The sequence below is a fragment of the Telopea speciosissima genome, chromosome 7, assembly GCF_018873765.1.
Source record: "Telopea speciosissima isolate NSW1024214 ecotype Mountain lineage chromosome 7, Tspe_v1, whole genome shotgun sequence".
Classification (NCBI taxonomy): domain Eukaryota; kingdom Viridiplantae; phylum Streptophyta; class Magnoliopsida; order Proteales; family Proteaceae; genus Telopea; species Telopea speciosissima.
This window is the reverse complement of record NC_057922.1, coordinates 56,594,244-56,618,017: the sequence shown is the minus strand read 5'-3', so window position 1 is coordinate 56,618,017 and position 23,774 is coordinate 56,594,244. Positions and strand designations below refer to the sequence as shown.

At 38.9% G+C, this 23,774-nt stretch overlaps 1 protein-coding gene across 2 annotated transcripts in view; it reads right to left on the bottom strand.

The window, feature by feature from the left end:
- Window positions 1-23,310, bottom strand: part of LOC122669973 (kelch domain-containing protein 3-like) — a 38,114-nt gene extending 14,804 nt beyond the window's left edge. For both annotated transcript variants that reach the window (XM_043866893.1, XM_043866894.1), the window contains exons 1-5: window positions 22,909-23,310; window positions 22,231-22,380; window positions 21,651-21,818; window positions 13,187-13,339; window positions 12,737-12,889 (exon numbers count right to left, since the gene is read on the bottom strand). In XM_043866893.1, the coding sequence (XP_043722828.1) occupies window positions 12,737-12,889; window positions 13,187-13,339; window positions 21,651-21,818; window positions 22,231-22,380; window positions 22,909-23,119 (835 nt within the window). In that variant the 5' untranslated portion in view covers window positions 23,120-23,310. The remainder of the gene's footprint in view (window positions 1-12,736; window positions 12,890-13,186; window positions 13,340-21,650; window positions 21,819-22,230; window positions 22,381-22,908) is intronic.
- Window positions 23,311-23,774: the final 464 nt, after the last annotated feature.

Below are 23,774 nucleotides of genomic sequence, written 5' to 3'. Positions count from 1 at the left end.
TTTTTCTGGCCATAATACAGTTCGTGTTGTTGATGGGTCTCTTTCTCCAATCTCAGGCAAGGGATCTATTCAGTGCACCTCTTCTCTTTGTCTTTCTTCTCTATTGCATGTTCCTAAATTCTCTACTAATTTGTTATCCATTAGTAGTTTAACTAAGGACTTAAACTGCAAAGTAACCTTTTTTCCCAATCACTGTTTGTTCCAGGACTTGGTAGCGGGTCGTACGATTGCATGTGGTAAGGTGGCTGGTGGTTTGTACGTGCTTGACAGTTCGCCGAAAGCATTGACATCTCAGGCCTTTTCTTCTGCTTCTACCTTTGCATTACTTGAATTAAATAAGTGGCATTGCCATTTGGGGCATCCACCATTAAGTGTTTTATCTACTTTATTTCCTAGTTTATTTAAACAATGTAATCAAAATGATTTTTCTTGTGATGCTTGCACTCTGGCAAAGCAAACTAGGAATGTTTTACCCTATTTTTGATAGTAGAAGTGTGACTCCTTTTGGTTTAATACATTCTGATGTGTGGGGACCAGCCCGGTGTGTTTCTACATCTGGTTTTCAATGGTTTGTTACATTTATTGACTGTTATAGTCGCACTACATGGGTATAGTTGATGCACGACAAGAGTGATGTTTTTACTTGTTTCCGTCTATTTCACAAGACGGTTCAAACTCCATTTTATGCAAAGGTGAAAATTTTACGGTCTGACAACGGCAAGGAATACATGGATGGAGCTTTTCGCACCTATTTGGACTCTCATGGTATTATACATCAGACGTCCTGCGTCGATACTCTGGCTCAGAATGGCGTTGTTGAACAAAAGAACAGACACTTGTTGGAGGTTGCTCGCTCCCTAATATTTGCCATAACTGTTCCTCCCCGTTTCTGGGGCGATGGCATTCTAGCCACCACATAGTTGATCAACAGGCTTCCTTCACGTGTCTTAGCTGGTCGCTGTCCTTTGGATGTTGTATTGGGATCATCTACGTTTGTTGTCCCTCCAAAGTATTTGGTTGTGTGGTTTTCGCCCGAAACCACCATCCTTATGGGAAATTTGACCCCAAAGGTCTTTGGTGTATTTTTCTTGGATATTCAGCTACCCAGAAAGGGTATAAGCAAGGTTCGGAAAACTCGGGTCTCGGAGCCATCTCGGCCCAGATCTCGGCGAGTTTATGCACTTTTTTTTTCTGACTCGGAAGCCCATCTTGGTGGGTTTTAGACCTCTTTTGGGTCTGAAAATCGGTATACAGCCTATTTTAGGCCATTTAAACACAATGGCATTATCAGATTTTGTAAAAACTTTGTCCAAATAGGAGTTTCAGTTAGTGGGAAAGCAGGACAGACACTTACTTATGCTAGAAACCAGGACAGACACAAGACAAACATTCTTATTTATGCCTAATATCATTTAAGTAAGCATTTACTTAAGATATTATTCATATATAAGCAAATACGCCCCTATTTGAATCCAATAAAAATAGTTAAAAAATAAAATTCCAAAAGGAAAAAAAGTCAACCCCTCAGTTCAAGAACAAAAACTGGATTTTTGGCGGTAGGTGCAATTTTCAACTTTCTAATGCTGGGGTTTTTCTCAAATCTAAAAATTCCATAAATCTTAATATGGTAAAACATTGCTAAAAACCAAAAGTGTGGTAAAATATTCATTTGTTTTGATGTCCAAAAATATTTTTTCATTCAGAGCGATTTTGACAGCATTTGCGCAGACCAAATTAAGTTTGACCGATACATAACTCCTTCAATATAAATCAGATTTAAGCAATCTTGGACTTGTTGGAAAGCTTTCAAAACAAAGCTTTCCAACAAGTCCAAGATTGCAAAATCTGATTTATATTGAAAGAGTTATGTACCGGTCAAACTTAATTCGTGCATCGCATGTGTCAAAATCGCTCAATGAAAATAATTTTTGACATCAAAACAAATGAATATTTTACCGCACTTTTGGTTTTTAGCAATGTTTTACCATAATAAGATTTATGGAATTTTTAGATTTGAGAAAACCCCAAAGATTAGAAAGTTGAAAAATTGTACCTACCGCCGAAAATCCAGCTTTTGTTCTTGAACCGGGGTCAACTTTTTTCCTTTTGGAATTTGATTTTTTAACTATTTTTATTGGATTCAAATGGGGGTTTGCTTATTTATGAATAATATCTTAAGTAAATGCAAATACAAAAGCATTTACTTAAATGATATTAGGCATAAATAAGTGTCTGTCTTGTCTGTCTTGGTTCCTGGCATACATAGGTGTCTGTATACCAAGAATTTCCAGCAAGATCTCGAGATCTGGCACTCATATAAAGGACCTAGATGGGCATTTTCCTATGGGCACGCATATAAAGGACCTAGATGGGCATTTTCCTATGTCAAACCGAGATCTCAGCGAGAAAGTGCACTTTTTGGTTTCGTAGGCCATCTCGACTCCGTAAATGAAAAACCGAGAATCTCGGCGAGATCTCACGAGATTTCGGACTATGGGTATAAGTGCTACCATCCTCCTACTAGGAAATTGTTTGTGACCATGGATGTGGTCTTTCGGGAGTCTGAAGCTTATTTTGCATTGTCGGTACCTCTTCAGGGGGAGATTCCAAGTGATGAAGATGTACCTTTAATTGTCCCCCTGGAAGTAAATGTTCCAACCATAGAGGATGTGTCTGTTGAATTAGAGGATGGGATTACCGGTCAGGAACAGGAGCCAGGATAGAATAGGCAGCCTATAGTCCAGGGGAGTCTGGAGAATCAAAAGAGTTGAAGACATTCTCTTAGGGAACATACTTCCCTCCTCGTGGAACTTGGCACAACGAGACCACCGCCACTGCTCCCACACAATCAGTACCTGCTCCAAGTCCTGCTCGTAATCATCACTCTAGTAAGTCTATTCCTGATCCTAGCCTTGATTTACCCATTGCTATTCGAAAACCCAAGCGGAGTTGTACTCACCACCCAATTTTCAATTTTGTTTGTTATAATTCTCTAACTCCTTCATTCCATGCTTTTGTCTCTTCGTTATCCTCCGTTTCAATTCCTAACAATTGGCAGGAAGCAATGGCCGAACAGAAATGGAAGGAGTCAATAAGTGAAGAAATGCATGCCTTAGAGAAAAAAAAACCTGGGATTTGAAGGACCTTCCACCAAGAAAGAAACCCGTTGGCTGCAAATGGGTTTTTATGGTGAAGCACAAGTCAGATAGGTCAGTAGAGAGATACAAGGCAAGGCTGGTTGCGAAAGGGTTCACCCAAACCCATAGAATCGACGACCAAGAAACCTTTGCCCCTGTGGCAAAGATGAACACTGTAAGGGTGATTATTTCTTGTGCTGTAAATCAAAACTGGAATCTCCAACAGCTCGATGTCAAGAATGCCTTCTTGCATGAAGAATTGGAAGAAGATGTTTATATGGAGATACCTCCGGGTTTTACAACTCTAGCTACTCAGGGAAAAGTATGCAACTTGAAGAAAGCCTTATATGACCTAAAATAATCACCAAGGGCCTGGTTTGGTCACTTCCATAAAGTCATGATTGCTAATGGCTATAAGCAAAGCAATGCTAACCACACGTTGTTTGTAAAAAGGGTGGGACAGCATATCACAATTCCGATTGTCTATGTGGATGACATAGTAATCACAGGAAGCGATGCACAAGAAATCTAAAAGTTGAAGACTTATTTGGGCACAGAGTTTGAAGTTAAAGATTTGGGTCGATTACGATATTTCTTGGGAATAGAGGTTGCCTATACAGCCAAGGGTATATCTCTTTCCCAGAGAAAATATATACTTAGGCTGCGTTTGGTAACGGTCTGAACAGTGTTCTGAACAGTTCTTTTGTTCAAAAAGAACAAAAAAATATGAAAAAGTGTTTGGCTTATCGGTTCGTTTTTTTATTCTTTAAAGACCGAACCGGGCATTTTTTAAGTAAAAGAACGTTCTTTACAGACCGTCTTGGAGACGGTCTGCAAAGAACAAAGAACAAAATATTGAAGGCTATCGAGCAAAACCCGTGACTTCACAATCGAAAGAAAGAAGGCATCTGCGAGAAGAGGAGGGGAAGGAAGAGAAGGGAAACGCTCGAACCACCTGCAGTACAATGGTTTCTCTCTCTCGCTCTCTCCTTCACGCTCTCTCTTCCTTTCTCTGTGTATCTTCCTCTCTCATCCTCTCTTTCTCTCTCTGTCTCGCTCGCTCTCTCCCTGTCTCACGCTCTATCTCGCTATCCTTCACGCTCTCTCTTCCTTTCTCTGTGTAAATTTTTTCTCTCTCTCTCTCTCTGATTTTGAACGAATACTAACATTTTTATTTTTGCAAATCCCTTACAAGAGTTTTATCTGCAATCTGTGGAAAAATTGCTCTTGTCGGACTGTTCTTGGAGACTCTCACAAGCTACCAGGTACTCCTTTCGTTGGTTTAAATTCTGAGATTTGTAGATTCTAAGAAATCAAACCTGCATTTTGATTTTTGGATTTGCTGAGGAAGCTTCGTGATCTTAGAGAGTACTCCTTTATTAGCTTGTAGAAGAATGATTCCGCTTGTTTTAGCAATTTAGCAGGTGTATCATATTCCACTACCCTACCTGCTCACAGAAGAATAAGTTAATTTTTTTTGTTTGCTAAAATAGAATCAATTACTAATTTAAATGTCTGCTTTTTCATTTGTTCAATTTCAATTTTTTACCTGGTCAATTAAAGCTTACCTTCACTGAGAACTAGAACAAGATCACTGTCTATAATCGTATGTACAACTTTAGGATCTTTGAACTCCCAGCTTACGACCTTCTGAATCACACCATCAGTTGCAGAGTGAACAGAGGGTGTGGCTTCATCTAAAACTAGAATGCTGCTTCTCTTTAGTAAGGCTCTTCCAAGACATAATAGCTGCCTCTGTCCCACACTCCTATTCTCCCCATTCTCCACCACTGTGACAACTATATATATAGCTGTGTGTGTGTGTGTATGCGTTTTGTTTGTTTAGCCTTTGGTTTACATATTTTGTTGTGAAATTTTGGACCTGTAAACTGTAATCGATTTTTAGCCCTTAGTCAGTTGGGGAATCTCCAATATAGCATGCAGCTGGAGAGTCATTTCACAATAATAGTAGAAGGAAAAAAAAAAAGAAGCACAGCCACTGTCTTATGTTTCTCTGAAAATTTGAGAGCAGAAGGTTACATTTTAATTTTTGAAAAGATATAGAAAATAACAAAAGAATGTCATTTTAATCCAATGAGTCTATAAGCTAGCTTCTCTGTTATTAAGGGATGATTACTCTTTGTTAGGTAGGCTTATTAAGAAATAGCTCTTTGTTTGATTAGGGTTAAAATATACATATACCCATAGTTGATTCAGTGTCTGCTTGTTGGCATTGATCCAATGCTGCTCAGTGTTGTAATTTAGATGTTTGATCCTAGGTAATGACAAATTGCTAGGCACATGGCAACAAAAAGAGTAAAAATAGAACAGAAGTAAGAATGAACTTTTTGGTAGTTTTAAACTCATCTGTTTGTCCTTGATCAATTGTGAATAGGAAAAGATAATGAAGGATATATTAGATAAACCATTGCACACGGAGATCAGGATTTCAGCTATTCTTTGAGGATATATATATGGAACAAAATATTAAGTTGGTTTGCGGCATGTGGTTTGGATGGTATTGTTATAGTCACCCTTGAACAAAATTTTTACACAATTGTATACCTGAAAAAAGAATGTGGAGATAGAAGGCAAATTATCTTTTGTTTAATTAGACATATTGAAGGCTCCAAGCATTGAAACACTCCCAAAACGTGATCATTGGAAAAGCATTTTTAGGATTGCAAATGCCATGGGTATAAGAATATGATTATTCCATACTGTTCATGACTGTTTTGTACATTAACGTTGCAATGCATCATGCATGTAATTTTTTGATTAGAGTATGGTTCCTATAAGCTCCAAATTAGAAGTAAAAAGAGGATGCATGTACCATGCCTTGGTTGTTAGTCCTGGGAATTTCATATTGTTCTCTCTCTCTCTCTCTCTCTCTCCACACACACACACACACAGGCACACATCTACCGACTGTTTCAGCAAAGGTTTTGATGGTTGGGGTCTCTACCCGCAACGCTTGTCTCATCTTTTTTATTTTTAATTCTTCTTCTGTTAGCAATATAATCCAAGGATGATTCTTTCATAGACAAAATGCATTTCATTTTGGGGGATACAAAGGAGGAAATTTTGTTGCTGACTTGCCTGAATGAGGACCTCATTCCTTTATGGGTCATAAGCTGAAGTTATTTGAAAGATCATTCTAATCATAAGCTGTAGTTATCTGGTAGATCTCTCTTAAACACCCTCACCCAAGTTTGCTCTGTACTCTACCCTGCATCGGTAGATCTTTTCATTTATAAAAATTTGATTAAGACAAGTACTCTTCAGTTTTTTCTTCCAGTTGACACCCTTCATTAAAGGGCCCTTCCCAGCATTGTACTTCCTTATTCTGTTGTCAAGGTGCTTGGAAGAAAAGCCTGTTTTGTCTCTGTTTTCAAATGGAGCCCCTGTTTTACATTGAAAGGAAGGGAATTATGAAATAGATAGAACTAATGTATGTGTTATTATTCAGATATTATGGCTACTTCATCAAGGTCAAAAGGAAAATCAAAAGTTGGTCCTGTATCTTGGTCCACTACTGAGGTTGCCTTACTAGTTCGGTTGATGGTAGATAATGTAAGGGCTGGCAACAAGAGTGGAAGAATGCAATGCAAGAAGAGTGCAAGAATGCAATACAAGAGTGGGCTGGCAATCAGAGAGACAATGCAAGAATGTGATTTGAATGAGTTTCTTTTGTATATGTTTGACCAAACTATGGCTTGTTTATGTAACTTCTGTTGGATTTTATAGAGTGATAATTGCGGATGTGAATTTTTTCAATCGATAGAAGAAGGCATGACCTCATCTTCTAGCCAACGACTAATGTATCGCTGGTTTGTCCCTCGGGCTCAACAACTGTATCCGCTCCTTCTTCTTCGAAATTTCTAAAGGTTATTGCAAGAGTGCAATTACATCCTCGGAAAATCATGCCAAGATGTTCAAAGACATCCTTAAAGGTCTTACCAAGTTAGACTTGAAGAAAGAAGAAAATTAAATCATGAGAGAGGTTGTCAAAGTTGTAATTTAATGACTTTAATTAACTATAAGTTGACATATTTTAATTATAGACATATTTTAAATTATGTTAAGTTTAGGAATTTATTAGATATTTTAATCTATGTTAAATAAGGAACTTATGAGACAATTTTAATTTATGTTTGTAGAGAAACATGTATTTTGAGGTAAGGATGGCATTATTGTAATTAACATCAAAACTGTTCGAACAAATTTTACCAAACACCATTTCCGTTAAGCAGCGTTCTTGAGAACGTTACCAAATGGTTATTTTTGGTCTCGAACGCCGTTCCAGACGAAGAACGCAAAAGAACGTTCTTAGTCAAGAACGGGCGTTCTTTGTTCAGACCGTTACCAAACGCAGCCTTAACCTTTTGCATGATGCATTGATGCTTGGGTGTAAACCTGCCGATACCCCTCTGGAGCCCAACACACACTTGAAGAGTAAGGACGGTGACCCTGTGGATAAGGGTAATTATCAGAGATTAGTTGGTCGGTTGATATATCTTTCCCATACCCGACCTGACATTGCATTTGCAGTGAGTGTAGTGAGTCAGTTTATGCATGACACTCTTCTTACTTAGAGGCAACATACAAAATTCTAAGGTACCTGAAGTCTTCTCCTAGGAAAGGACTCTTGCATTTTCCGCATAGTCATCTTCAGGGAGAAGCCCACACTGATGCAGATTGGGCAGGCAGTCCTAATGATAGAAGATCAACATCTGGATATTGGACCTTTGCTGGAGGAAACTTAACTACCTGGAGGAGCAAGAAACAAGCAGTAGTTGCTCGGTTCAGTGCTAAAGCTGATATAAGGGCTATAACACAAGGTATCTATGAACTTCTCTGGCTCAAGGGGCTTCTTCAAGATCTTGGAATGGTTGTTGATCTTCCTATGCGGCTTACTATGATAGCAAGTCAACAATCAGTATTGCCCATAACCCAGTCCAACATGATCGCACCAAACATATTGAGATTGACCGGCACTTTATCAAGGAAAAGTTGGAGCAAGGAGTAATTTGTATTCCATTTGTTCAGTCTAGTGAACAACTAGCCGATGTTCTTACTAAGGGGATTAGTAGTAAGTTGTTTGGTTCTGTTATTAGCAAGTTGGGCATGTTTGAAATGTATGCACCAACTTGAGGGGGAGTATTGTAATATGCGTTCAAGGGTAAAATTGTAATAGGGGTAATATTGTCCTTGTACCGATTCCAAAATGTTCATATTATGAATAAAGATGATTGTTGTCGCACTGACTAAGCCAGTATTCACGGATTTCAACACTTAAACCTTTTTTCTAGTTTCTTGTATACAGGCAATATTAATCCTTCTTCTCCACATTTATCAACCTTAGACTTTACTCGTTAAAGACCCAAGGTTTCAAAATGCTAATCCTACGCTTATGGACTAGTTTCTTTACTCGCGCTTGTCCATTGTACGAGAGTCCTTGCCTACTTGTTACTGCATCCGGGCGACGATGCGGCGCATCACTTATAGGGGACGCCCTAGCAAAAGGACGATAGGACATGATTCTAAATAGTAAAATTACTCATGAAATAGGATCCATGCAAAAGGTGACTAGTTGCCTACCTGACACACCAAATATATATATATATATATATATTAAATATAATGGAAGGGAACCTAATGCATTAAACAGAAAATCTCAACACTTAACAACTAAGTAAAGCATGAAACAAAAACTCAGCGAAGACAAGGAGAAAAAACGGAAACAGTAATGTATTACACATAAACCAGATTCACCTACAAGCAAAGGCGTAGCACAACCAAGGTACTGAAACTCGGAACTCAACCCCGACTAGACCCTATGAAAAACCGTGATCTCGGTAGAGTTGATGCATTTTTTTTTATTTTTTTTAACTCGAAAACTGGTTTTGGTGGGTTTTAGACCTAGTTTGGGTCTGAAACTTGGTACTCAGCCTATTTTAGGCCATTTAAACACAATGGCACTATCAGATTTTGCAAAAACAAAGTCCAAATAGGAGTTTCAGTTAGTGTGAAACCAGGACAGACACTTACTTATGCCAGAAATCAGCATAGAAACCAGGACAGAAACTTATTTATGCCTAATATCATATTTCATTTACTTAAGTTATTATTCATAAATAAGCAAATACCCCCCTAATTGAATCCAATAAAAATAGTTAAAAACTCAAATTCCAAAAGGAAAAAAATCAACCCCCCAGGTCAAGAACAAAAATTGGATTTTTGACAGTAGATGCAATTTTCAACTTTCTGATGCTGGGGTTTTTCTCAAATCTAAATATGGTAAAACATTACTAAAAACCAAAAATTCGGTAAAATATTCGTTTGTTTTGATGTCCAAAAATATATTTTCATTCAAAGCGATTTTGACAGCATTTCGTGCACACCAAATTAAGTTTGACCGGTATATAACTCCTTCAATATAAATCAGATTTAAGCAATCTTGGACTTGTTGGAAAGCTTTGTTTTGAAAGCTTTCCAACCATAGTTGTCACGGCGGTTAGGCGACCCAAGGCGTTGGAGAAGGTGAAAAATCAAGGCGATACCAAGTAGGTAAACAAGGCGACCAAGGCGCCCAAGTCGACCAAAGTGCCTGGAGGGCGACGCCTGACAACTATGTTTCCAACAAGTCCAAGATTGCTTAAATCTGATTTAAATTGGAGTTATGTACTGGTCAAACTTAATTTGGTGTGCGCGAATGCTGTCAAGATCGCTCTGAATGAAAGCATTTTTTTGGACATCAAAACAAATGAATATTTTACCGCACTTTTGGTTTTTAGCAATGTTTTACCATATTAAGATTTATGGAATTTTTAGATATGAGAAAAACCCTAGCATTATAAAGTTGAAAATTGCTCCTACCGCCGAAAATCCAATTTTTGTTCTTGAACTGGGGGGTTGACTTTTTTTCCTTTTAGAATTTGATTTTTTAACTATTTTATTGGATCAAATAGGGGGTATTTGCTTATTTATGAATAATATCGTAAGTTTTAAATGATATTAGGCATAAATAAGTGTCTGTCCTGATTTCTGGCATAAAGAAGTATCTGTATACTAAGAGATAGGTGTCTGTATACCAAGATTTCTCAGTATACCAAGATTTCCCATCGAGATCTCACTCAAATCTGGCACTCACATAAAGGACTTTGGGTCAAGATTTCGAGATCTCGAGATCTCGAGATCTCGACCGAGATTTTGCACTTTTTTAACTAGTATGACAACTCGACTCGACCTCCCAAAAAAATGAGATCTCGATCAAGATCTCATGAGTTCTCGAACTATGAGCACAACTACCATGGAGACTAAAACACAGAGAATCAGAGATCAAACAATCTAAGCGCAAATAAGACTAAGGGTAACTATAATGCATAACCACAAAGGAGTAAACAAAGCTCGTCTAGACACACTAAAAACATCAGGCAAGATATTAACTAACAAGGTTAAATCTGATTTATATTGAAGGCAAGATATTAACTAAAAAAGGAGTAAACAAAGCTCAGTTTGAACGCTTTGCTGGAAAGCTTTCCAACAAATCCAAGATTGCTTCAATCTGATTTATATTGAAGGAGTTGTGTTCCGGTCAAACTTAAAAATGGAAAATGACAACTGAAAGATGGAAAATAAAAAGAAAAAAAATGAAAGATGAAAGTAAGAAGAAAGAGGCACAGCCAGCAAGTCATGAGAATTTCAACTAAATGGGATCTGCTACATGGATCCTTGCCCTCCAATAGGCTCTATCTGAGGTCATACTTGGTACAAGACCTAGACTATGCATTTCCTTCCTCACTACTTCTCCGGTGGTCATTTTAGGCCTACCTAGCTCTTTTAGCTCCTTCAATCGGAATCATATCACTCCTCCTTGATAAATTATGCATAGCAGAGATGAGGATGTTAAGATGGATGTACGGAAAAACTAGGAAGGATAAAGTAAGGAATGAACGTATTAGAGCTGATTTGGGAGTTTCCCCAATCCCCAATCCTTCCTAGTTTGAATTCCCACTCCCAACCCTCATAAATCCGTCAATACCATCCAAAAGACCAACCAAGAGATTATCTCTAGGTCCCTGAAATTGTATCTGGTGGAAGACGAGACCAGATCTGATCACAGTGGATGCAAGCGTGCAACAGGGAGGTTTGTTTGGTTTCCAACTAACCAATTAGGATCGTTACCTAGTGTGATTAAAGCCACAAAGTTTCAGCTCCAAAGACATCTGAGAAGATTTGAATTCAAACTTTCTACCATTCAAAACAGGGTATCGTGTATAGAAGATAATAGGGAAGAAGGAAGGACTGTACATGAGATGGGGAGAGAGTTCAGAGAAGAGGAGGTAGAGTAGTCCAACCACAGTTCTTGGCAGCCAACGGTATCAACTCAAACTTTCATTCCAATCTACCGCTACTCGGTCCAATGCTTACATATATCAAGAACAGATAAAATAAAGTTTCCTAATCAAACTCTAAAACTGAAATACAAACTGTAATAACTAGGAAACTAAACAGCTGCCCAATCCCTTATGTACCCAACTTTTCGAACATAAAAATATGGCAAAATTTACAAGATAATCCCAAATCCTTAATATCGTGTGACTGCATCAATAGCCGCTCACATACACTTAAAGAGTTTGAGTAAGACAGACTCTGACTCAAAAAGAGGAAAGACTAAAGTCAATCCTGACCCAAGAAGGAAATAAGTAAAGACCAACTCTAACTCTTCCAATTAACCAGCTAAGAGTATAATATGACCAAACAACTTTAAACAATAAAGAGAAGTTAAAGAAGACAACCTAACAGGACTGGAATTAAATAACCTAACCCAGCCTGACGAAAACAATACAATAAAGGAAATAAGAACTGGACATGAAATGTCTTCAATGTTGTTGTGTGTAGCTTAGTTTTCGAGGGATGATCCTAGTTGATCGAGTTGTAGTATTGACTAGGTTGAACTCATCACAGGGTTATAGTGGTTATTTATATCTAAATAATAAGGATATGAATGCGACACACAGCCATGTGTAGATCGGTGTAATATCCCCTCCCTGCCGTCGTAAACGAGAACAATAACCACAGACTGCCATGAACAGATGGTGGCTGTCAAGGTGTCTGTGACACTACCAAACTGGCTGTGACAGCTGTGATGTGGCCAAAGTAATCGTCTTCTCTTTCCTCTTCTAGTACAGCTGAATTTCTGCATCAGGTTAGGATCATAACCCCAGTATTTTGTAATATTGCCATCGATATCAAAATTACAAACCTCAGCTGGTATTACGTATAAAATATTTCAAATATCAATGGTTGGGACCAAACCCCAGAATCTCATAAATAGAATCCACAGGTATTATCACATGTGTTTTAAATTTTAATACAAACGAAGGCATAGACAATACAAGTAAAGTTTTCTAAACAACAACAAAAACCCAGCTTTATCCCAACTAATTGAGGTCGGCTACATAGATCCTTACCCTTCAATTTAAGCAAAGTTTTCTCAACAACTAAATAAACTTCCATAGTGATGCCTAACCTTTGTTCTAAGAGAATTGCAGTTGAGAAACAAGAATCCTTTAAATTTAATCATGAGTACATACCCACATTAACCATATGAAGGTCATCATATAAATTTCGGGCGTCAGTAAATCCTCCAAAAACAAACAAGTTTCTTCCAAGAGCAACAGTCGAATGGCCGGCACGAGGAGGTAACATATGGCCTGAAGTGCTTAGTTCTCTCCAAACAAGAGTATCTGTTGAAACCCAGTAATGAGAATTAAAACTATATAGAAAGATAAAAATGCGTGATTCATACAGCTCTCTATTCCATAAGGCAAGCAATAAAAAATTTTAAGAAATGAAAATATACATTTTATCACCAATATCCGTTGAAACTCAATAATGAAAATTAAAACTATACAGAAAGATAAAAATGCCTGATTCATACAGCTCTTTATTCCATAAGGCAGACAATAAGAAATTTTAAGAGATGAAAATATACATATTATCACCAATATTAAGCTAAAAATGGGCGGCATTAAGGTAGGCACCTGTATCAAGGAGATGGACATCAGACAAATAATAGTCAGATGAATCTTCACCACCAATAACTATTATTTTATTCTTCCAAGATGAACAAGTATGACTATCACGTGCAGAAGGAGAATTTCCAGATGTTGCAGCCTTTTGCCATACTAAATTCTCTGCAGATTAACAGGAAAACTGAAATCAGAAAAATCAAGAAAGAGAAAGAAGTTAATACTCAAAAGTTGCTTTCTAGGATAACCATATCAGCACCAATTGCTATCTAATATTAGATGATTTGGTTTCTTCAACAGAATCTAAACCAACTCACAAATTATGGTAAAAAACGCAACAACAACGTATGGAATATACAGTCCACTAAACCTTATTCCAAAAACTGGGGTCAGTAACATGGATTTTGTTTTGCAAATAAACTCTATTCAAGAACAGCACATGGAACATGAGGTGCCGAACAAGACACATCATTTTAGATTTTACGCAGATCAAATGGATGACAGTGACACATGTTTCAAGGCTCTAATGATTAGAAAAGAACTTTTAAAAGGAGCATCCCACCAACCCCGTTTCTGTCTATCATATTAGTGGAAGTGATTTAAAGCCAATCTTTACATTCGTTGAGTTGTTTGACTTTTGGAGTGGAAGATCACCTAGGTAGTTGACAAGTAGTAAATCCCACATCCATCTTGTCCAGTTTCCTCATCTCACACAACCTTTCATCGCATTATTACATGTGGGATGAACCAATGACATAGCCTCAAACTTGAGGAAGAGAAAAAGAAAAATTGGACCTCATGCTAATCAGGTTCATTCAAAAAGCGATCACATAAGAGAAATATGTCTGCACAAAAAAGAATGCTCCGTGCTAAGCCAAGTGGCAAGTGATAATTGATGACTTGTGCCTTGTTAACCTCCAGAAATCAGAGAAGGGGAAGGAGAGAAGAAGAAGAAGAGAGAAAAGAGTTGCAGCAGCCAAGTGTGTATCGTATTCATTAGGGGAGAAGGGGAATACAACATATAGGGATTAGAGAAAAGGAAAAAGACAAGATTGCCCTCATGGTGGAGCCTAAAGGGAGTCTCGGGATTAGACCTAGGCGCTAATCTCAAGACTCTGTTTTTGGGCCCACGATATACATTCTAACACTCCCCCTCAAGCTGGAACATATATATCAATCATACCCAGCTTATTACAAATATACTCAATCCTCCCATTGCCCAATGACTTAGAAAATACATCAGCAAGCTGCTCTCCAATTCTAACATGCCTTGGAAGAATCAATCCACTTGGCATCTTTTCTCGAATAACATGGCAGTCAATTCAATGTGCTTCGTCCTCTCATGAAATGCAGGATTAGAAGCAATATGAATTGATGCCTGGTTATCACACCATAAATGCATGGGAACTGGAGTCTTGAGATAGACTGTCATTTTGTCCGTGAGAAGCTACAACAAGGGATCATTTCGCCTCGTCATGTTCGAATAGGAGAGCAACTCGCTGATTTGTTTACCAAGTCTTTGAGAAGTGTAAGGGTTGAGTATATTTGTAACAAGCTGGCATGATTAACATCTATGCTCCAGCTTGAGGGGGAGTGTTAGGAGTCACGATGTAAAGAGGGGTAGGAAGTCGTGATTTACTAATCACGATTTCTCTATGGGGGGTATTTCTGTCTTTTGTTATTGTTTTGTGTTTTGGGGGTTTTACCTATTATATATTGAAATCGATGGGGAGTCCCAACCTTCCGGTTGTGACTCCCAAGAGTTGCAGCAGCTCTACTTCTTCTTCCTCCCTCCATTCCTTCTCTTTTCTTCTTCTTTTATATTATTACAGTTACTATAGAGAACCAGCTGGCAGATGTTTTTACCAAGGGTCTATCTGTTAAGTCCTTACATCCTATTCTTTCCAAGTTGGGCGTGTGCGATATCTATGCACCAACTTGAGGGGGAGTGTTGAAATATTGGTCTGGTTCGGTTCTCCATGGTTAGTTGATTCGTAATGTCTAGATTCAATGTACCTGCATGCTAAATAAGGCCTATGAGTCAGCCCTAGCTAGCATGCCTTATTTTTAATTCTTTTCTTGATTATAAATAAAGTGGTGGCCTTTCTCACTCTGACAAGTGATGTAGATCCCACGACTGACTAGAAGAAGAAGAAGAACCAAGGCCCATCGAACCAGCTCCAGATGGACCACAACTGGATCTGATCGAGCCAGCCCAGCAGGTCTTCTAGAAGGGCCAAGGAAAAGAGGCCAAAACACTGTTCACGTGAACAGTGTCACAGCCCATATTTTCCTTGTGTGGAGATATATTTTAGAAGATTTTGTGGGCCCATCAAGTGGAGAAAGATTCTATCCCTAATGCTGTTATAGTTTAGGATCTATTTTCAGTTTTAGGAAGTATATTAGGTAGTTTCTCATGTCAGTTTGTTTCTATTTTTGTTTCCTTGCTTGTTTAGAAGGTTGAACCATAAAGCCTAGTAGTTTCTAATTTTAGTTACCTTCTATTTTACTTAGAATTTAGTAGTTTCTATTTTCCTAAGTTTCTATTTTAGATTAGTTTCTATTTTGGAAAGTTTCTATTTTTATTGTGAGCTTGCCTAAGCTAGTAATAGGCCACACATTGTAATGAAGGAACAGAATTTGAGAAAAGAATTTTCTGGCCAATTTAGCCATCGAATTGTGGGAGATCCTCCTTGATTCAACAGCTGAGATAGCTGTGGGTGAGAGACCCAGGCTGAGAGAGCCATTCCCCTACCCCCTTCTCTTCTATCTTCTCTTCTATTGCAATTGATCCTTTGTGCTGCTGTTTTTCTGCTGATCAATACAAGTGACGTGAAGAATCCTTCGAAGGCTGCAATCAATCCCCAAACACTCCAAGTCTGTTGCTGCTGCTGCTGTACCCATCGATTGAAGACCTCTGCTGCTCCTGCGAGTTGTCTCTGTTGCAACATCAGAGTGGGATATCTCCATATTCCTTCATCAAAACCTGCAGAGGTTTGGAGCATCACCTCACTCCATCACCCCCTCCATTCGATCCCCACTTCTACACCATTCCATTGGCTAGAATCCTCCATATTCACAAACCTTCTATTTTCATTCCCCCTTCATAACTTCACTTCTGTCCATCAAAATTACACCAAACTTGCTGCAGATCACCTACTCCACAAGGCCTCCACTCGATCCTCATTGGAGCCCAAACAAAGTGCTGGTTTGTGAGACAACCCTCAACCTTCTATTTTGGTGTTGCTGCCATATCTTCCAATTCAATCAGCAGAATCAAGTAAGACTTTCAGCAGTGCTTCTACTCCATACAAGCACCAATCGACCTGAGTTTGATCCCTTTCCAATGGCTGGTTTGGTTCTTATTTACTAAGTTACAAATTCTGATTTTGTTTCTAATTTGATGTTCTGCTGCAACCTATCATTGATCCTATTGCAGAGTGGTTCTTAATTGAACCCTTTCTACATTAACAAGCCAATATTTTCTCAACTGTCTTCTCTCCTCTAAATTCTACTAATACCAATGTAGTCTCAAAACACTGATTGAAGACTTATGATGGGAATCGCCAAGCTACACCCATTAAGATATCATCGTTCCAAAAAATCTATCAAAGTTGACTCAGCTTTGTTGAACTCCATTTTCGTGGAATTGATATTAACTAAATTCCCTAAATTACAAAAGTTAGGTCAACTTCAACCAAAAACTTGCATCTTTAACACAAGGCTACCAAATTTTGGTGGAATTGGGAAGTAATTGAACACTACTGCCAAATTCAAGCTACAAAAGCCCACCCCCCGGGGGGGCAATAAGGAGCCTTTTCTTTTCATCATGTTTTTTCCTATACCATGCGCTCCGGATCATAGATACAAATCAGTGGTGCCTGATTACCTAAAAAATGACCAAAATAATCTCTGCTATCAACAGAAATAGAGATCAAGATGGAAACAGTTAATGATCAAGTCAATTAAGGAAGGGTTGCCTATGTACTAAACACTTTGACGATGTCCACTGAACCTCTAAAACGATAAAATTCCCTTCACACATTGACAGTGCAATGAGTTCAAATTGGGATCTGAATTAAGATTATTTAGCCTAGAAAGGGTACCAGACACATCAAGATCAATTAACCTAAAAATTACCAAACCATCTTGGCATACATACAATAGATGTGACCATGATCATGTTGGTCCAAGGAGGATTGTGTGACGTACCAGACACATTGTTGATAGGGCTCATCAAGGTAGCAAACATATCACCGCAATCCATTAGGCTAGAAAATTGGCCAAAACACCCCCAACAAATTGCATATAAGTGTATCATGAACTTCCTAACAAATCAATAAAGCAAATTTAGTTTATGCATATATTATCTTCCTATGTAATGTTTAACAATTTGAGGGGTGTGTTAGATCCATAAACATATTATTTACTTGAAGGATGAAAACACACAAGACAAGGTATACCAATAGATGTAAATCTCCTTAAATAATAGTGGATGATTTTCTTGCTTCTGCAGTGACTCCTAGGTGAGTAATGGCACCTCTTCCAGTATTTCCCCAAGGGTGTCTAAAAATTCCACAGTTTCATGGGTTTCCATGATGCATACATGATTTCCATGGAAACAGAAATTCATACCAAAGTCAAAGTTTAGTACTTGGTTCAGACCTATAGCCACTGGAGCAAGAAAGTCTTTTACCCAAGGTATACCAATAAGAGTCTTAAATTATTGCACAGTTTGCAGCACATCCAAATAATATTGCTAACCTATTCAAGTCTCCATATGTAGCAAAGTGAAAATCAATTCTCAGGTTCCTAAATCGGGTCCTTGAAGAAACTTGGACTGGTTTAACAGGTTGGTTATCAGATATACCTGTCATTATATTAAATGTTTTAGACTTTTAGGAGAGTTCAAAAATACTTCAGAAGCTTATGTTTCAGGTTAAAGATATTTTTGTCTGCTCTCTAGTCAGGACTTGTTATAATGTATTGTCACAATTTTGTTTTCTTGCAACACAAGTGATGTAGATCAAAGCATGAAGAACAGGACAAAAACAGATTTCAAAAAACAAAGTTATTGTTCACATGTGTTCACGTGAACAGTGTTGTGGATCCCAGCTTAGATCATGTGCCAAGATCGATGGGACAGCTTCTAGAAGATTGAAGACCAAGTCAGCTTCCTTTTTGACAAGGATCTAGTTTCTAATTTTGAGATTATTTGTTTTGAATTTAGAGTTTCTATTTTAGGAACCTTGTCAAAGTTAGAGTTACTATTTTAGTTGCTTAGCTTTTATTTAGAAGTTTCTATTTTATGGGTTTTATGAATCAGTAGTTTCCTTTTTTAGGACTCTTTAGTTTCTTAATTAGATTGGGACTGGGTTGCATTGTAATTGGGTTTATTATAAATACGTGCATGTGGCTGAGCAGAAGAGGACAGAGATTGAAGAGAAAAGAGTTGTGGTCGAAGCTGTGAGACGCGGCAACCGTGAGAGACCGTGGGTGAGAGGATGATGGGCTGAGAGAGCTGATCCTATCCCCCCCCCCTTCTATATCCCCTTCTTCTTCTTATCCTTTTATGTTTCTTCTTTCATATGTAAACAAAAAAGAAAGTAATAAAGTTTCAGTTATATTCAATTTGTTCTTCCTTATTGTGTTGATCCAGGCTGCAATTGATCTCTCACTGGTTCTTCCCTGGTTCGAGGTCGACTTTTGCATTAACAAGTGTCTTTCCTTCACAATGGAGAATCAATATGGAGATGAGATTGCTCCTGGGTAACAGCGCTCCAGATTGTTCTGGACTGAACGATCCAAATGAAGGATCAGCCAACTGAGGAGAAAAGCTAGATATATGCAGTGGGTAGCTCAGTCCACTGAATACAATAGATTGAAGCAGTCCTGTCTGATACCAATCCATATGGGACAATCCAAACCATCCAATAGAGTTCCTTAAACCATGTAACTTATACTATACGTTTGAGTCAAAGTAGGCAAATCTAGGGCCAACATGCCGTACAAATAGCTGCTAAGACCGTTAGAGAACAAACTAGTTTCCTCTAAGCTCTTGCTTATGTGTGTGGCTGCTTTACACACTTTCTTCATTTGAGGTTTCTCAATTGATTCCCCAGGTTGAGCATTTATGAGTGGAACAATGATTCATTAATTAAGCGCTGGGAGTGCACAGTTCCCCACAGGAAACAGCCTCTCCGCTTCGGGGTAAGGCTGCATACATTATGACCCTCCCCAGATCCCGTAGTAGCACAGTTCCAATTATAACTATCCAGAATTCCCTCAATTAGATCTAATTCTCTAAGCTCTCAAATTCTAGAGTTCTACATTCAATGTATCCAAGTGATTACTAGTTCCATTAATTATGGTCCCTAAACTTGAATATAAACATGGATCAAAATCTCGCGATATATCGCCAATATTTTGGTATATTTCGGATATCTCGAAACTGCCGAGATGAGATGACCATACGAAATGGAAAAAGTCCAAATTTCGGTATATTACTTAAACAATGTGTATTTAACTATTTATACATCAGGGTTCGACCGTATACTGTCAATCAAGGGTGCAAACCCAAACCACCACTTTGAGTTCATTTTTTTGCAATATAAAGGTTTAAATGTGTTTATTTAGCTTAAATAAGGGTGTATCTGGAAGCTCCTCTCCAATGAAACCTGCATTTGGTCTTCTTGGGTGTATACAGGGCCTCTCCGTAGGGACTCTATTTGGACTATTAGCTCAGTGACTGAATCCTCTTGGGTGTGGCGCAGGATCCTCCAAGTGAGGCATATCGCCAGAGAGGCCATTTCTTGCAAGATCGACGATGGTATGTCCACCTCTCTTTGGCTGGACAAGTGGCACCCCTCTGGTGTTCTCTCTACCCTTGTCAGCCCCGTGACATTACTCCTCTGGATTGGACAGATCTGCCTCAGTTGCCTCCATCATCACCAGAGGCTCTTGGTTACCTCCTCCCTCCCCCCCTCCCCTGACAGATCTTTGGAGCTCCCTCCCCCCTATCCCCCCTGGCCACCGAGGTAGAGGTGACACCATCTTGTGGCTCCCTTCCCCATCGGGCAGCTTCAATTCCCACTCCGCTTAGGATATGGTTAGACATAGAGGGACCCCCTGTCCTTGGCACAGAGTTGTTTGGTTTAAAGGGCACATCCCTCGCCACAGTCTCACTGCTTGGCGCGCCCTAGCGAACTGCCTCCCCACTCAGGCCTTCCTCATTCACAGCCATTTGCAGGTCTCTCCCAGCTGCTGCCTCTGTTGGAATGGCATTGAAGATGCAAATCATCTGTTCTTCTCTTGCCCCTTTGCCTCCTCCATTTGGACCCGTGTTCTTCGGCATTGCTGGCCTAACCGTCGTAGCTCTCTTCCTCTCTATAGAGAATGGGTTTGGATTGATATGACGTTCGGAGGTAAGACGATTTGTGATTCGGTCGGCAAGCTTGCCTTTTGTGCCGCTATCTCCCACATTTGGACGGAACGCAATCTTAGATGATGGACGTCCAAATCCCGCACTTTCGACAAGATTTGGAATGCCATCTTTTTTTATATCTCATCTAAAGCTAGTTCCCTTCCCCTCTTTGGTGTTATGGATACCCCAAGGAACAGGCTCATTGTTGCCTCCTGGGGTCTCCCTCTTTCCATTTTGTGCCCTAGCTAGCCTCTAGCTTCGGTTGTTTGCCCTCGAGCTTGTAAATTCCTTCTCCTTTCTTCGTAATTTAAATTGTTATTCATCCCAAAAAAAAAAAAGAGGGTGTATATGAAGTATCAGGCCTTAATATGGCCAAAACCCCACTGAGATGGACTGCCGAAATATGGCAGAAAAATACCATATTTCGGCGAAATTTCAGTAAATTTCGGATATTTTGGAAATCTCGACCTGCCCGAAATGGCGAGACGAGACGAGATCTTGAACTATGAATATAAATGGTTATCGTTTATTACAATTACTTTTGCCCCACCTTTTTTTTTTTCTCAGTCAATCAGCCTATGTCCCAAATAAACCCCATGACTCAAATGGATTTGGTTTAACCAAGCACTAGATCTTATCTCAGTCAAAAACTACAGTAATCAAAACTTCTATCACTCCCTCGAGAAGTCCATTTGAATTCCCTGAACGCACACAAGACACCTCACAGCCAGACTCATGGTCAAATTCAGATATTCCAAACATGCTCCTTGTAAAGAATTGATTCAAAAGCCAAATTGCTCCGATGTTGATTGGACTGGATCTCCATCCAATAGAAAATCTATTAAAGGTTATTGTAATCTTACTACATGCAATTAACCCCCAATACTTCAGTCCCAAACCTGACCCCTATGTGAAGGCAGGATTTGATCCCAAGACTGTTAACAACATGCCTAGATCCTTACCAGCTGCACTAGCTGGCTTCTTCACATAAAGCACAAAAATGATGAACTGAGCACATTAAGTATAAAGAATGATTTCCATATATTAGTTTACCTGTATCCAATATGTAGAGATCATTATAATATACTTCGTATGAACTCTGCCACGATTTGCCACAGCCTCCAAATATGAAGAGTCGTTTCCCAACAAGGGCCGCACTATGTCCTTCCCGTGGTGGTGGTCCTTCTCCATTTAATCTCGGACACATCCATGTATTGGTAGCTACAAGCATGCTTCAACTCATTAACATTCTCAATTATGATAATACAATAGATGATGGAGAAATTATATTATATTATATTATATTATATATATATATATATATGAAATAAAAATAAACAGACACAAATTCAGCCATCAAATGGAATATTAACAAAGAAAAGGAACAATGAATTACAAGGCTTGCATCTATTTAACTCACAACTGAACATGAAATATACATAAGCTGCTTAAGCTTTTACCAGTTATCGAGTCAATCTATCAATATCTTCTCCTTTTTTGTTTTTCTTTTTTTAAATTAATCGTAAATACCGGTTTCTGCGAAGATGAAGATAGAATACAAACTAAATTTTAACATCAACTGTAATCTAAATACATATGTGGTATAAGAACTTGCGTTTGAGAAAGAGCTTACAAGTATCTAGGATGAACAAATCCTTGAGCGGATTCTTCCCATCTGTACCTCCAAATATAAACAGGTTGTTCCCAACGGTGGTACAACTGTGACTGTCCCTTGGAGATGGGGGGATGCCTCTCATCGTAGGCTTAATCCATATCTGCTTAACTGCATGTTGTGCAAAGGCAGAATTTAGAATGGGAAGAAGAACAAGAACATATAAACCCCACCCCACCCCACCCCCCCCCCCCCCCCAAAAAAAAAAAAGATAAATAAAAGAGCCAGCACTGAAAAGAAGCTCCAAATGAACATGCAAAATGCCACTGAAACAAACATAAACAGAATATGCCACAGATCCTGAAGAAGATCGTCCATAACCGAGTACTGATTCTAAACGCTCTGAAATAAAATGAAGGCCAAAAACAAAACTCAGCTTCCACAGAAACAAGTTCTACCAAAAAGAAGGCAAAAGAAACCTTTTTTTTTTTTCTGAAATTCGCAACTACCTAGCCTTCTCCAGTGCCAACATCGTCACTGACAGTCAACTTAAAAATGAAAATGCAAAAGAAAAAGAAGAGATAGGCTGGCGTTAATAATCTCAACTTTCAAACCTATACCCTTTCAAAATTAAAATGTAGAGATCACATGAAAAAACCTACGATAACATCAATAAACTGTGAAATTTCAAACACTGACCGGTATCAAAAATGTGAACCTCGTTGGTCTGGCAGGTATCCGGACCGTAACCACCGAAAATATAGAGCAGTTTCCCTCCATGAATAGCATTGCATGAATGTCCCCATCTTCTTCCGGGCCCGACGAACTCAACCGGGAGACCCACAGATCTACTCTGTTCCGGAGGAGTTCCTGTCAATCTCTGGCTAACCTCTAACTTCTCCCACCTCATTCTGATGTTAACAGTACAGAAAAACTCAATTAGCCGTACCAGTACGAGTTCTTATCTACTCGAAGATGAAACGGCTTTCAGCTATAGCAGTCCATGCAAGAACCTGCCATTACAAGTGTAGAATCCCGCCATTACTAGTGGGTAAGGGAGACTGGGTAATATCTGTGCTTAACGAAGTTAAAAAGGTTAAGGTTGAGATATCCCCTACCCAAAAGGAAAAAAAGGCTGAGATACCATAAGAGGGTCTGGAAGTTAATAAGACGTGCCAATGGATTCTTGCTGTGATTCATCAATGGTTGGACAATTGGTAGATTCTGTTACAGATTTTTTGTTGTTATTATCACTTCAGGAGGGAGCATTTTAACAATAGTTTCCTGATGGTTACAATAGCTGATGAACCTTTAATCATGTACGTCCATCTCTACTTAGATTAATCAACGGATGATATTAACAGTCATAATTCCATGAATTGTACTTAAGTCATTAGATCAAAGACCGAGTTTTCCCTCAGTCATGGTGGAGGAAGATTTCTTGGGACACTTTTTAGGCTCCCACTGTTGCGTCAAGAAATCATCGAGCGGTCCTGTGAGTGCCATCACCTGCAAGTGGACCAAGGGGTCAACAGAGAGAACCGATGTGGTCTCGGCCTAAGGCT